The 16,475-nt window shown below is 34.5% G+C and overlaps 1 protein-coding gene across 2 annotated transcripts in view; it reads right to left on the bottom strand.

Moving 5' to 3' along the window:
* Nucleotides 1–872: 872 nt before the first annotated feature.
* Nucleotides 873–16,475, bottom strand: part of LOC106877642 (adenylate cyclase type 9) — a 246,426-nt gene continuing 230,823 nt past the window's right edge. For both annotated transcript variants that reach the window (XM_089365286.1, XM_089365285.1), the window contains 2 exons: nucleotides 10,347–10,446; nucleotides 873–2,843 (listed from right to left, as the gene is read on the bottom strand). In XM_089365286.1, the coding sequence (XP_089221412.1) occupies nucleotides 1,336–2,843; nucleotides 10,347–10,446 (1,608 nt within the window). In that variant the 3' untranslated portion in view covers nucleotides 873–1,335. The remainder of the gene's footprint in view (nucleotides 2,844–10,346; nucleotides 10,447–16,475) is intronic.

A 16,475-nucleotide genomic window follows, 5' to 3' on the forward strand; every position in this document is an offset into this window, starting at 1 on the left:
GCTTTGTAAAAAGGATTTATAGATACCTTTGCTGCTTTTACTGCCAAATACTTAATAATATTAATATGGAGTGTCTACTTGACATAGCTAAGCACATAAAGGGTTTTGTGCAAAACTTCTCAGTTGAATTTGAAAACTCTAATTGAGACTGGATAAGTTATTCAGACATTAAAAAAAAAAGAAAAACATGAATCAAAGTTTTAACAGTTTGCTCAGATAGAATTTAAAAAATAGAATAGAGAAAGTAAATTACGCTTTCCAGCTGAACTGGCAGAAGTACCAATTTTAGATATATTCCATATTTATTGGCTGGAAAAGGAAAGCAAAGTGGAGAAAGGAAATGTTACAACTTAGTGAACAGACGGTTATTGTTCTAGTTGTAGGTATAACTCATAAATCTTACAATGCTGCCCTTAACAAAGGCTTTTCAAGACAACATCAAACCAGAAAATGCTGCATCAAAATTAAAGTAAAATATTTCTTTTAAAGAGATTAAAACTCCAATACATTGAACAATTAAAAAGACAGAATTAGTAAATTAATAGCAATACATATCTGTTGCTATCAGTAGAACATGTGAGTGTGTATACACACCCACCTACATATATATTCACACACACATACATATATTGCAAAAAAGCTTAAGTGGAATATATGATCTTCTGGAATAGATCATTTCCAAATTATTGTTTTTCTTCACACATTGTATTCTACTTATCTTTTTGCAATGTTAAATATCAATTGTAATAATACTAACAATGACAATAATTTCAATATTTCCTAACTTAAGCACAAAGCTGCATGTTTTTCAGGGAAGGAGCAGTTGATCATAAAGACCTCAATACTTGATTGGTACTAATTCAAAATAATCATTTCTTTTTCTAATTTAATACCATTTAAATGGATTATAATACTTCATGATGATGATGATGATGATAATATTAATACAAATTCTAAAAATAATAATGATAATTGTTGTTTCAAATTTTAGAATAAAGCCAGCAATTTTAAGGGGGATGAGTTAATCAATTACATAGACCCCAGAACTTAATTGGCACTTTATTTTATCCACCCCAAAAGGATGAAAGGAAAAGTTGACCTTGGTGGGATTTGAGCTCAGAATGTAAAGAGCTTGAAGAAATGCCACTAAGCATTTTATCCAAAGCACTAATGATTTCAGCAGCAATACTGCCATTTACATTATTTTACTTTCATTGTTTTTTAATTTCTCTAAAAAAAAAAAAATCTTTTTAAATAGGTTTACTTTCTCCAGTTTTTTGCAAGGATTTCCATATTTCAGTCTTTGTGATTAAAAGTAAAAGTTTTGTTGTATATTTAATCCCAGCAAGCCCCATCTTTTTGTTTTACCAGAAGATAAGTTCCCATCTCCCCTTTCCCTTTAATTAATATTGTACCTCGATATTCAAACTCAAACATTTCTGATAAGATTTCAATGTTTGATGAAGGAACTTGAATTCTTCTTGCGGCTCCATTGGAGTACATTCGGCTAGATACATTAACAGTATCCCCCCAAATATCAAACAGCAGTTTAGTCGTTCCAATAACCCCGGCTGTAACCTCGCCAAAGTTGTACCCAATGTTGAGAATAAATTCAAAGTTTATCATACTTTTATTGAAATTTTCAATTACTTTTTGCATCTCCATGGCAAATAGCATTAGGTTGAACAGGTGTGCATATTTATGGTTATTTTGTCGGCACTTCGTTTCGTCTAAACCAGAAGCTGCCATAAATGTACTAGTGATAGTTTTGATTTTTTCTACATCTTTGAATCGGTAATCATCAAGAAGATCCTCATAATCACCTACTAATTCATTTAAAACTCTTAACATTTCCCGCCCACCCTGGTAAGATTCTTCATACAATTCATTAAAGTTTACAAGACCAGCAAAAATTACACCAATATACTGGTGGTTTTTAGAATAGCGGCCATTTATCAGTTTTGAAGATATGTGTTCTGGGATGATATTGTGCAATAGCCATTCCAACTGGTCTTTGTTTTCTTTTGTCTGTTGCTGACAAGACAAGGCCTCAGCGTCACAATGATAGCAAATTCGGTAGCTTACTTCAAATTCTCTATTCAAAAATAATATAAGTAGCAGATGGAGTAGTAAATCCAAGTCAATGAAGAAAATGAAATGGTCTGACCGGCTAAAGATTAAATTAGGGAGAGGCATTTGTGTGACAATATCTGATGCGTTATCAGACAACAGGTCATATTCCATCTCACTGTTTTGCGTGCAGGCAGTCAGGGTATGAATTAAAAGGAAGATAAAAAATGAGAGTATAGCCATGACTGATCTCATTATTGAACTTACTGTTGTAAAAGTGGTGAAATTGAAAAATGCAATCATAAATGTAATACAGAAACATTTCTCCTGCCACAAACGACCTAAGAAGCCAGGGCAGTAGAAGTTTGAGAATACAGCAAGAACTGGGATGAGTGCTAAAAAGGTAGCTTCAATACTTCGAATAATCCAACTATCAGGTAAATTATTTATAAATATAAACTTTTTACGTAATATTAATTTGAGAATGAAAAGAATTTCAATAATAAGGAAAATAGGGAAAAGTGCAAGCCAGGCGGCAGGTCGCTGAAACATGACAAAAGAAGCAATTGAAATAATAAAGAATATAAGAAAAGACATCACAACTTCTGCTCTGGCATGCAATTTCTCTGGCACTTCGAAAACATTATATATGTTTAGATCTTTTTCTATTTCTTCTTTGTCAAATGTGAGCAAGCAAGGATGAAGTGGAGGCGAATGGAAACTTTTCCTGATCGTGTCAAGGTTTGCTTCAACCTCTTCAGCAGTTACACCATCTGGAGAAGTGGAAAAAAATACATTAAGTTACTGAGTAAAAAAAGCTTATTAGAAACAAAAAAATATTTTCAAAGTACCATGGTGCTTTAACCTACTAGAAATAGGTGACAAATCTTTGAGGGGGTATCAAAAAGTTCCTGGAGTAGTTATGTTTTATAAAAAATAACTTATTTACCTAAATTTTAGCATCATCTCCTTCAAAATAGTCACCTTGTGCAACATGCCAGTCCCAGTGTTCCTGCCACTTTTGGAGTCCAGCTTGGAAGTTGTTTTCTGTAAGTGAGTCAAGGCCCTTCTGCGATTCACTCTGGATATTGACAATGGTGTTAAAATGACAACCTTTGAGCTGCATTTTCATCTTAAGGAAGAAATGGAAGTCCACAGGTGCTAAATTTGGCGAAAAGGACAGGTGTGGAAGTGAAACCATGTTGTTTTTGGCAAGAAACTCATGAGTGAGGAGAACTTGGTGACAGGGTGCATTGTTGTTGTGAAGAATCCAATTCTTCGAGTTCCACAGATCCGGCTGCTTTTGCCGAATGTCCTCCTTCAAATACTTCAAAATGTCACAGTAGAAGTCTTGATTGGTAGTTTGGCTCAGGTGGATGAATTCTTGAAGCACAATGCCACATTTCTGGAGGTGAGGTTTGTGGCAGGTCTTCCAGATCATTCATTGTCTTCCAAGGATGTTCTTCCACTTTTGAAGTGCCTGTGTCACTCGAAACATTGTGTACAATCCATTGCCTCATTGCTGTAAGATTGCTGAAGCATGTTCAATGTCTCTATAGCAGACTTCCTAAGTTTAACACAAAATTTTACACGGGATCTTTGTTCCTATCTGTGACAAAATCACAGACTACAGCATACACATGATCACAGAAACACAAATTTCACAATTTGCGAAGTAAACACAGTGATATCACTCAGCACAATGCCATGGGAAGGTCACTGCTAACTCTCACTGTGCACACATCTGTATGCTGCTATCTATTGGTGTGCTACAGAACTAGTCCAGGAATTTTTTGATGCCACCTTATACTCTAAATCAAAATGTTTCTATATTTAAAATGGAAGGGTACTTTAGATAACATAGTTCTAAAGACTGTGCTTGAATAAAAAGAATGGCCATAACTGGAGTGTCTGATCACAGAAGTGCACAATTTGCGCAGCAACAATGATCCACCTCCATTTGTATTGATGTTATTTTCCAAAAATTTTGATTAGCTGTTATCATTACGGTAATTTCCTTTGTTCTTTATTTCAAATTTTAAACAACCTTTCTTGGGATTTCAAATTCAGTATCCATGTCTCACAACTAGATAACCTTGTTTCTTAAAGTAAATTTCATACATTCTAAACTTCATAGTTTTTATGGAACTTCCATATTCAATACTTGCATCATACTTCCAAGAGGTATCATACTTATTTCATACAACCTGACATCTCATGGTCCTTAGAGAGAGTTTTTGTCTATTAATTGCATGTATAATCTCAGTTTATCATTATATTATGTATAAAAACAGTTTTTCATATTACATATGTGAAACTGTATTACATTCATGTTGTATGTGGAGTATTCTTACAAAGTACTTTCCTCTAAGTGCTTGACATTTGGTAAAATTCTGAGCTATAAAAATAATTTAACCAACAAAGAACTATCCCACCTTTGCTACAATATAAAATCAATATACAGAAAAAAAAAAAAAGTAACCCAAAACACAATTGTTGAAAAATTACACAGAAATCTAATTAATTTAGAGATTTGAAGAAACTCTATAATAGAAAAACTAAATTTCAGTATAAATGGTTTTGCCGCATTTTCACAATGTATAACCCAGTATGGTCCAACTGAGTACAAAAATGCAGTCAAAGAAAAAAAATGCCATAATAGAAAGTTTAGAGATGCGAGTTCTAGATTTCGCTTATTAATTCTATTTTTTTTTTTTAAACAAGGGTGGTTGTGTGGTCAAGTAGTTCACTTCCTAATCATATGGTTTTCGGTTCAGTTCCACTGTATAACACCTTGGGTATTTGCCTTCTACTCTATCCCTGGGCTGATCAAAGCCTTGAGTGGATTTCATCGATGGAGACTGAAACAATCTTATTGAATATGTGTGTGTATGCATATGTTCATGTCTCCTTGTGCTAACATCACATGATGGTTGTAAGTGAATGTTACTGTCATATGAGCTTGTGTCATTTGTTTCCAGTTTTTTATGAAAAGATGTCTAGCCAAGGTGAAATATTATTACCTTACTTGGAAAAGACTGAGAGTTGACAATAAGAAAGGCACCCAACCATAGAAATTCTGCCTCAACAAATCTTGCCTGACCCATGCAAGCATGGAAAAATGGATGTTAAAATGGTGAGGCTTTTATTGAAGCCATCAATTTTCAGTGATTCAAAAGAACATCAATATACATCACAAACCTCAAAAGGTATGCACATGACATAGATGTATCAACATTATTTACTCCAACATTGCAAAAAAAAAAAAAACTGTACAAACAAAATAGTCAGTAGAAAACTTCAAAGGACCTTAATATAGTTCACTCAAGTCAATGGATGATAATAGTAATAATAACAACAACAACAACAACAACAATAATAATAATAATAATAATAATAATAATAATAATAATAATAATAATAATAATAATAATAAAAATAATAATAATAAAAATAAAGTTTCATTATTTTTATTCTTTTACTTGTTTCAGTCATTTGACTGTGGCCATGCTGGAACACCACTTGAGAAGTCTTAGTTGAGCAAATTGACTCCATTACTTATTTTTTAAGCCTAGTACTTCTATCAGTTTCTTTTGCTGAACTGCTAAGTTATGGGGATGTAAACATACCAACACCAGTTGTCAAGCAGTGATAGGGATACAAACAGACACAAAGACATTCGGACAAAGGTATATACATACATATATATGATGGGCTTCTTTCAGTTTCCATCTATCAAATCCACTCACAAGGCTTTGGTTGGTCAGAGGCTATAGTAGAAAACACTTGGGACTGAACCTGGAACCAAGTGGTTCGAAAGAAAGCTTCTTACCACACAGCCAAGCCTGTGCCTTTGAAATATTGTAAAATATTGCAGATAATCGGAGGGGCTGTGTGGTAAGTAGCTTGTTTACCAACCACATTGTTCCAGGTTCATTCCCACTGTGTGGCACCTTGGGCAAGTGTCTTCTACTATAGCCTTATGAGTGGATTTGGTAGACGGAAACTGAAAGAAGCCCGTCGTATATATGTATAAATATATATATATATGTATGTGTGTGACTGTGTTTGTCCCCCCAACATCGCTTGACAACCGATGCTGGTGTGTTTACGTCCCCGTAACTTAGTGGTTTGGCAAAAGAGAACAATAGAATAAGTACTAGGCTTACAAAGAATAAGTCCTGGGGTCGATTTTCTCAACTAAAGGTGGTGCTCCAGCATGGCCACAGTCAAATGACTGAAACAAGTAAAAGAGTAAAGAGAGAGAGAGTGATTTGATAATAAACTTAGAACATTGAAGTGAATGCCTTGCTTTGGTATTACGTTTTATTTTACTATATTGTGTGTTGAAGATCCTGCCAAAATTGATTGACTCTTTTATTACCATATTTCTGTTGAAATACATTGCTTTTGTTTCAATTAATTTTGAAAATAATGACAGATTTACTACAATAACAGTCATCATTAAGGTGATATTTTGGAATGCAGATTAACATAAAATTAATATAAAAAGTCTTAATTTAGATTGTTTTAAAACATGAAGTTTGTATCATAGAAAAGGGATACTTTCAGAGGAGTTGGTATTAAAAGGGATTTGCCAGTACTGCCAGTCAGGCCGGTGGCACATAAAAGCACCCACTACACTCTCAGAGTGGTTGGCGTTAGGAAGGGCATCCAGCTGTAGAAACTCTGCCAAATCAGATTGGAGCCTGGTGTCACCTCCTGGTCCACCAGTCCTCAGTCAAATCGTCCAACCCATGCTAGCATGGAAAGTGGACGTTAAACGACGATGATGATGATCATCATCATAATTTCCTGTATAACAATTCATATCATTTGACAATACCTTACAATTATCTAACATATTTTATATTTTAATTGCTCTTGTTATGTCTCTCCAGATATATAACATCTAACAACCATTTCACTAACATTTAACATCAAACTTTCTATCTATATTTCATACAATTTGCTTCTGTAGACTCCACAAAATTTCCATTTTGATTACCCATGTTTCTCTAGCATGTAGCATTACACTCCTTATGTATATTTCATACATTCTAAACTTTATAGTTTCTGTGGAACTTCCAAACTCAATACTCATATCTTATGTCACACATACTTCACACAACCTGACATATTTTCCTTGTTTTCTTTACACTCCAAAGTCATCATCATCATCATCATCATCGTTTAACGTCCGCTTTCCATGCTAGCATGGGTTGGACGATTTGACTGAGGACTGGTGAACCAGATGGCTACACCAGGCTCCAATCTGATTTGGCAGAGTTTCTACAGCTGGATGCCCTTCCTAACGCCAACCACTCAGAGAGTGTAGTGGGTGTTTTAACGTGCCACTGGCACAAAGGCCAGTCAGGCGGTACTGGCAATGGCCACACTCAAAATGGTGTATTTTACGTGCCACCTGCACAAGAGCCAGTCCAGCGGTGCTGGCAACAAACTCGCTCGAATGTCTTTACACATGTCACGGGCACAAGTGCCAGAAAGGCGACGCTGGGCAGTCTGCTTTTTGTCATCTCTGCAGGTTTTTTTGCATTCAATACCCATGAAAGTATCATAACACTTTGTACCTATACTTCATACAGTCTGCTTTTGTATGTATAACTGATATTTCTCTTTTCACCTCTCACTACTACTTTTTCTCCACCACACTCACATTCAAATCCTGAAGGCTACAAACTGCCAGATCATCCTGACATGTAAATTAGAATATTTTAGAAGACAAAACAACAAACAGGCAAATTATTGATTTGTTGTCTACTTTAGAGAGGAAATCTATTGAAGTTGACAAATAGATAAGATTGTTTGCTTGATTCAATGGGATTATTTAGACTGCTTGAATGAGTACAAATATAGCTAATATGAAAAATATTGATCACACTGAAATAGAAGAAGTCGGGAATAGCTATTTACAATAACTAGCACTAATTAAAGTTATTAGCATCTACATTTTACATGCTATTAACAATGAGCAATGAAAAAATATTCCCAAGAACTAAATAATGATGATGATGATGATGATGATGATAATGCTAACAACAATAGGAACAACAAAAACAATAATAATCATTGCACAAGATCAAATCTAGTAACTATTTCCTATCCACATCACATCATCAGGGATGGAATAAGTCCATAATGCAGGGTTTGTGGAAAATATGAAGAAACCATCAACCACCCAGTAATCTATCAAGTCCATTTACACATTTCTCAATACATACTGCTATTATGACTTCCTCACCTCATTTTATACCTCCATCATAGATGGGTAGATTTGCTAGCAATAATAACAAAAACAACAATATATTGGTACAAGGCCAACAGTTACTGGGGGAGAGGATAGTTGATTACATAGACTGTAGTACTTAGCTGGTACTTATGCTAATAATACTTCCAGCTTGAGCCATTAATAATAACAGCAACAGTAATAATGATAATAATAACCCTCTCAAAAATAGGGACAAGGCCTGAAATTTTGGAGATGGGGGTAGCTGATTACATCAACCCCAGTATCTGACAGGAACTTACTTCATAAAACCTGAAAGGATGAAGAGCAAAGTTGACCTCAGTGGAGTCTGAATTCAGAATGTAAAGATGGATGAAGTGTTGCTAAACATTTTCACCAGCGTCTTAATGATTCTGCCAGCTCACTGCGTTATTGTAGGTGTGTGTGGCCTAGCGATTTGTGTGTTGCATTCATGATCACTAATCATGGGTTCGATTTCGGGACTGAACGATGCATTGTGTCCTTGAGCAAAACACTTCATTTCATGTCACGCTTTCTGATCATGTGACACGTAGCACACTTGTGTACCTGTTCAGACAACGTCGTTTTGATGATGGGAGTGAGCTAATTTGTGGCACATACATTTGATCACAATAAAAAAATCTTTTGTGCAGGTCGTTTGGCAAAAGCTTGACGCTGATATGTCATCTTTGATGAGAGAGTCCATCATCATCATTAATTATTATTATCATCATCATCATTTCTAACAAGCACAAGGCCAGAAATCAGTGGTGATGTTGCTCAGAAAACAGTTGATTATTTCAACCTCATTATATGATAAGTACTTAATTGAAACCTGCATGAGGTCATAATTTCTGAGCTGATATTGGATTTTTTTAGTTATTTGTTGACACTTAAAAACCAGATCTACCATGTAGACAAAGTTTTCATTAATTACTGATGAGTGAACAGATATTCAAGTATATCTATTTATCTATATAATATGTGCATGTGTGTATGTGTATGTATGTGTGTGTGTATGTGTGTGTGAGTGTGTGTGTGTGTGTGTGTATCTTCAGGTATTCACTTCTTGGTGATGAAGTGACTGGTTGAACTTTTTAAGAGGCCATGTAAAGAAATATGTTCTTTACAAAAACACATTTCAGTCTCTCAGGAAAATTAATATTGATTTCAATATACATTTCAATATATATTTATTTTTTGAGTAGAAAGTTTACACAATGTAACTAAACCATCAATGTTATTGAATACTCTTAAAACTACATACTTCAGAATTGATTTCAATTAATGCATTTTGACAGATTACAATGTGTGAGTGTGTGTGTGTGTGTGTGTGTGTGTGTGTGTGTTTGTGCTTTACTTACGTATATTGATGAAAAATTAAAAAAATATTGACAAGAAAGTTGCCAGTTAACTGATGTATTTACATGAAAATATGCAATCTGCAGACACTCATGTCACTTCTTAGTATCAGAAATGTGATCGACTTACTAGAAACACACACACACACAAACATACAGATATACATGTGTGTGTGTGTGTGTGTGTGTGTGTGTGTGTGTGTGCGAAATCAACTTGGAAACAGCAAGTTAACGAATCAGTAGTGACTCAGCTTCATACGTGAAAGGATAATTTTTTGATACTATAAGCTTAATTCTCTTGGAAACCTGAGCCTCTATGTCTAACTTTACCCTCCACCTGGGCTCTCGAGGAAAAAAAATAAATGGTTACATTTACAGCCCAAGAGTAACTATTGCAGGCAAACTAATGGACAGAATCGGTTGCATCTTCTTTTTCTATGTGTGTTGTTCATTACTGCTTTATCAGGAATCTGACAGAGGTGATGTTTAACCTCTTCCCATTATTGCAGAAATATGGTGTAACAGGGTTAAAAAAAAAAAAACACAGACAAAAATAATAGTGTAAATATTTAATAAATGGTAATTATGATGCTAACAAAAATTCAACAATACTTAGAAATATATTTGATTTTTCCATTTTTACTTACCAGAATTATATTTAGCCGGATCATCTTCTTTGAACAGGAAGTTTTCAGTTTTGTTTTTGTCTTTGTTTAGAAGTGGAACCGGTGAAACATAATCAATAGGCTGAAGAACAATGAAAAACCAATAGAATAATAAATATCATATTATATTATAGTGTGTGTGTGTGTGTGTGTGTGTGTGTGTGTGTGTGTGTGTGTGCATATATATATATATAACAATACAAAGATTATGGAGAATGCATCCATAGAACAATCAATACATTTATTATAATAGTCAAATCCAGCATTGCTAATTGATATAGAGCTAATCCGGTATACACTTGGATCAATATCCTTAGGAAAGAGCAACCTCTTTCCACACAGACATTTCATATATATATATATATATATATATATATATATATATATATATATATATATATGTATATATATATATATATATATATATATGTATATATATATATATATATATATATATATATATATAGAGAGAGAGAGAGAGAGATTTTGAAGTGATGTACATCATCATCATCATCATCATCATCATCGTTTAACGTCCGCTTTCCATGCTAGCATGGGTTGGACGATTTGACTGAGGACTGGTGAAACAGGATGGCAACACCAGGCTCCAGTCTAATTTGGCAGAGTTTCTACAGCTGGATGCCCTTCCTAACGCCAACCACTCAGAGAGTGTAGTGGGTGCTTTTACGTGTCACCCGCACGAAAACGGCCACGCTCGAAATGGTGTCTTTTATGTGCCAACCGCACAAGCCAGTCCAGGGGCACTGGCAACGATCTCGCTCGAAAATCCTACGGGAGCCAGTCAGGCGGTACTGGCAACGGCCACGCTCAAAATGGTGCATCTCATGTGCCACCCGCACAAGAACCAGTCCAGGGGCACTGGCAACGATCTTACTTGGCTTGCCGAGTCTTCTCACGCACAGCACATTTCCAAAGGTCTCGGTCAGTAGTCATCGCCTCGGTGAGGCCCAATGTACGAAGGTCTTGCCTCACCACCTCAGCCCAGGTCTTCCTGGGCCTACCTCTTCCACGGGTTCCCTCAACTGTTAGGGTGTGGCACTTTTTCATGCAGCTATCCTCATCCATTCTCACCACATGTCCATACTAGCGCAATCGTCTCTCTTGCACACCACAACTGATGCTTCTAATGTTCAGCTTTTCTCTCAAGATACTTACACTCTGACGGGTATTCACATTGACATTACACATCCAACGGAGCATACTGGCTTCATTCCTTGCAAGCTTACGTATGTCCTCAGCAGTTACAGCCCATGTTTCACTGCCATGTAGCATGGCTGTTCGTACGCATGCGTCATACAGTCTGCCTTTTACTCTGAGTGAGAGTCCCTTTGTCGCCAGCAGGGGTAAGAGCTCTCTAAACTTGGCCCAGGCTATTCTTATTCTAGCAGCTACACTTTCAGCGCACCCACCCCCACTACTAACTTGGTCGCCCAGATAGCGGAAGCTATCGACTACCTCTAGTTTTTCACCCTGGAATGAGTACAGATCTTGTATATTTAGAATAATAAGGTAGTCAGAATGCTGGATGATTTTATATATTTATATATATATATATATATAGAAAAATGAAAAAAAGCCAGAATGCTGAACTGGAAGCATAATTTAATAAAGATTTTTTCTAACCGGTTTTCATTGCGAAGGAGCAAATTATCAAGAAGAAGGAGAATGAAAATGTTTTTTTACAAAGAAGTACAAAATGAAGAAAATAATATATGAAACAATAATATATAAAAAAATAAATATACCCATACATTATATTGTCTTTGAGCTTTTGTAGTTCAATAGTAGTTCATGTATAAATTGGTAGGAAAAATAAGGATGCATGAGAGTTGAGAGTTTTGTTAGGTTTAAAAAAAGGGTTAAAAGTTTGTGTTAAGCAGGAAATGACACCACATTTCCTGCTTAACACAAACTTTTAACCCTTTTTTTAAACCTAACAAAACTCTCAACTCTCATGCATCCTTATTTTTCCTACCAATTTATACATGAACTACTATTGAACTACAAAAGCTCAAAGACAATATAATGTATGGGTATATTTATTTTTTTTATATATTATTGTTTCATATATTATTTTCTTCATTTTGTACTTCTTTGTAAAAAAACATTTTCATTCTCCTTCTTCTTGATAATTTGCTCCTTCGCAATGAAAACCGGTTAGAAAAAAATCTTTATTAAATTATGCTTCCAGTTCAGCATTCTGGCTTTTTTTCATTTTCCTATTATTTCTCCACATGCGGTTAACACAACCCCACTATTTACTGACTTATATATATATATATATATATATATATATATATATTATTTATTTACATCTTATTTACATTTTTAGCACTTTCTTCTGTTATCAGATAATGGAAGAAAGCACTACAAATGTAAATAAGATGTAAATAAATCAAAATATATATATAATCATCTAACATTCTAACTACCTTATTATAGTAAATATATATATATATATGTTTTTATTGGAAGCTGAAATTTCAGGAGTTATGTTGAGTTTTTTTTTTAAGATAGTTATTGAAAAATGAAATATAGAGTGAGAATGTACACACAATATTTTTAAAGAAACAGACCTATATGGTAATTGGCCGATAATTTTTAATGGTAAAATACTTTTGAAGAGCATAAAAATTCATTTTGCTTGATAAACTTAAATGAATACATTCATGTATATATGTTTATATATGTGTATAATATCTGTATTTATATATGTGTGTGTGTGTGTGTGTGTGTGTGTGTGTGTGTGTGTGTAATATCTAGCTAGCTATGTCTAAAACATACAAATATTATATTAAATGCATTCAAACTTATATAAACACAGAATGTTGGTCCTTGGTTTCGTGAATGACTTCGTAAATTGAGACCATGAAAATCAAGGGTCAGAAGGTATTGCTGAAACCGGTGGATGATAAAACTGTGCCAGGGGCTGAGAGTGAGAGGGCCAGAAAATTAGAGGGAGTTGTTAGTCAATTACATTGGCTTCAGTCCTCATCTGGTACTTATGAAGACTGGGGTTGATGTAATCAACTAACCCCTTTCCCTGAATGTGCAGGGATTATGTCAAGATTTGAAACCATTATTAAAAGAAAGACACATACGAGATTTAAATAATTATTTATTGAAATGGTGATGACATGATTGTATATATGCATGTGTGTTGGCATGCATATATATATAAAGGGAGTTCTCTTGTAATATTGGATTTTATCTTCTATACCCCCCCCCCCCCGGAAAAAAAAGGACCTTTTCCAGTGTTTTCATAATGGCATTAGGAGGACGTATTTTAAAGTTATTGTTCATTTCATGAGAAATTAACTTACTTCATATTTGATACTATTAATTATTCTTGAAAATATTTACAAAACAAAAAAGAAAACAAACAAACAAAATAACTCAAACATGTTAGAGTATAGTCTACCTCATCACTGAAGAACTGCTACAAAAATAAATTAAAAATTTAAGAAGTGTTACATTCATGGTTGCTAGATCACGGGGTCAATTTTCAGACCAAGAAGCATGCTGTGTCTTTGAGTAAAATGTATTATTTTATGGTAGTCCAGTCTACTCAGCTGTAAATGGGTAACCCTGTAATGGATTAGCCTTCCAATCAGCGGGAATGTTTGTCTGCTCATCTAACTAGCATGATGGCATCATTCAAAAAAAAGCTAAAAGGATACAAAGGACATTGTGACCAGCAATGTATAACAACATCCAATAGCCTGGTCAATCACATGATCTATCTATCTATCTATCTATCTATCTGTCTATATATATATATATATATATATATATATATATATATATATGGGAGAATATACAAATAATAACAACAGACGAGGACAGGTGGTGTAAATAACAAAAGGATATATTAGTATGACGCTCGGGAATACGGAAAGTCTTTGACGTTTCGAGCTACGCTCTTCAACAGAAAGAATACGGAGACAAGGAGAAAAACACGGAGAAAAAAAATTGAATAGTGTTCAGTCAACGGTCAATCATAATATATATATATATATATATATATATATATATATATATATATATATCTTTTACTTGCTTCAGTCATTGGATTGTGGTCATGCTGGGGCACTTCCTTAGAGTGTTGTCAAACAAATTGCCTCTCCCACTTTTTTTTCCATAAGCCTGGTACTCATTTTATCAGACTCTTTGCCAAAAGAGGACATAAACAAACCAACACCAGTTGTCAAATGGTGGTGGGCAACAAACACAAACATGCAGTCACATAAATATATACATATACATGACAGATTTCTTTCAGTTTCCATCTACCAAATTCACCCACAAGGCTTGGTCAGCCTGGGGGTATAGTAGAAGACTTGCCCAAGGTGACATCTAGTGGGACTGAACCTGAAACCATGATGTTAAGTAGCAAATTTCTTACCACACAGCTATATATATATATATATATATATATATATATATATATATATATATATATATATATACACACACATGGTTGGATATACAAACAAAAGAAAGAGTAGGCAGGATGTATCTTTTACTTGTTTCAGTCATTAGACTGTGGCCATGCTGGGGCACTGCAATGAAGGATTTTAGTCAAACAAATTAGCCCTATTACTTATTTTTTAAAGCTTGGTATTTATTCTGTTGGTGTTTTGCTGAACTGCTAAGTTACAGATACATAAACAAATCAGCACTGATTGTTAAGTGGTGGTAGGGGAGAAACACACATGTATGGTAAGCTTCTTTTAGCTTTCATCTACCAAATCCATTCGCAAGGCTTTGTAAGTGGATTTGGTAGACGAGGGTGGGGATGTTACAGACAGACACAAAGTGCCGTGCAATGGGACTGAACCTAGAGCCATTTGCTTGAGAAGCAAACTTATCTAGATTACTTATACATTCAAAGATGGTTGCACACCTTGTCATTAGGTGTGAGCTTTCAGAAGGCAAAAAGGCAAAAAAAAAATGAATGGAACAATTTGGTCATTGTGTGTATGTATTGTATGGTTGCCGTAGTGTATGATAATGTAAGTGTTGTGATCTCTCCCAAAAAGATTGATCTATCATTTATACCATTATAAACTTCTGACATTAGATTCATTTTCCAATTAAATTAATTCAATCTCTTCAGTAATCAGTATGCATCTGTTGCAAGAGGCATGTTTAACTATGAATAGCAATAACACAATGATTATTACAGCTTTCACAGATAATGGCCCTTATATCCAGCAGCTTTCACTGACAGAGCCAGATAGCCTTCACAGCTGACAACCCTCTTATATGCAAATTATCATCCATAGAAACAGGCTCATTTTACAAATGATGCTTCTTGAAGTACAGATTATTGTATAAATATTTGTATGAAAGCATTCTACTGAATGTTCTGATACAGAATTGAACACTGCATTCTATAAGAAGTACTGATGAATTACATATGCATTTGTCTGTACAAGCAAGCAAGATTGCATGTGTTCTTGAGTCTGCATATGATAGTGTGTATATAATGAATGTGGGTATATGCAAGTGAGTCTGCATGGGATGTTCGTGTGAATAGAGTCTCTTCACCTGTTATACAGGGTATCCACAAAGTCTGGGTACACGGAGTAAATAAAATCATAACAAACAATTAAATATAAGTAATAATAATTTCTTAAAGTATGTGTTAAACCCCATGTACACAAACTTTGTGGACACCCTGTAGTTTGAATACTAGTGCAGGTTAATTCATGTATAAATTTTATATACAGTGATACCATGCACTCTACACATGTTATCAAATGAATATACTATATTGTGATCAGAAAAACTGTAATTCATCATTTTCCTGTTTGTTTTTAATTGAAACATGTATTAATCAAGATTGATACATCATACATAAATCAACAAACACCAGGAATTATACTATAACAGATGAAATGTCCTTATTCACACAAACATTCTACGCAGACTCACTTGCAGATACCCACATTCATTATACACACACAATTGTATACACTCTCAAGTACACATATAGGATTACTTGCATGTAAGCACAAATGTATATGTAGTCCATCAACACTCATTACTGAATGCAGTATTCAGAATATTTTAGGAGTGGCTGTG

Source organism: Octopus bimaculoides, chromosome Z, assembly GCF_046866305.1.
Source record: "Octopus bimaculoides isolate indiv1 chromosome Z, ASM4686630v1, whole genome shotgun sequence".
NCBI classification, from domain to species: Eukaryota; Metazoa; Mollusca; class Cephalopoda; order Octopoda; family Octopodidae; genus Octopus; species Octopus bimaculoides.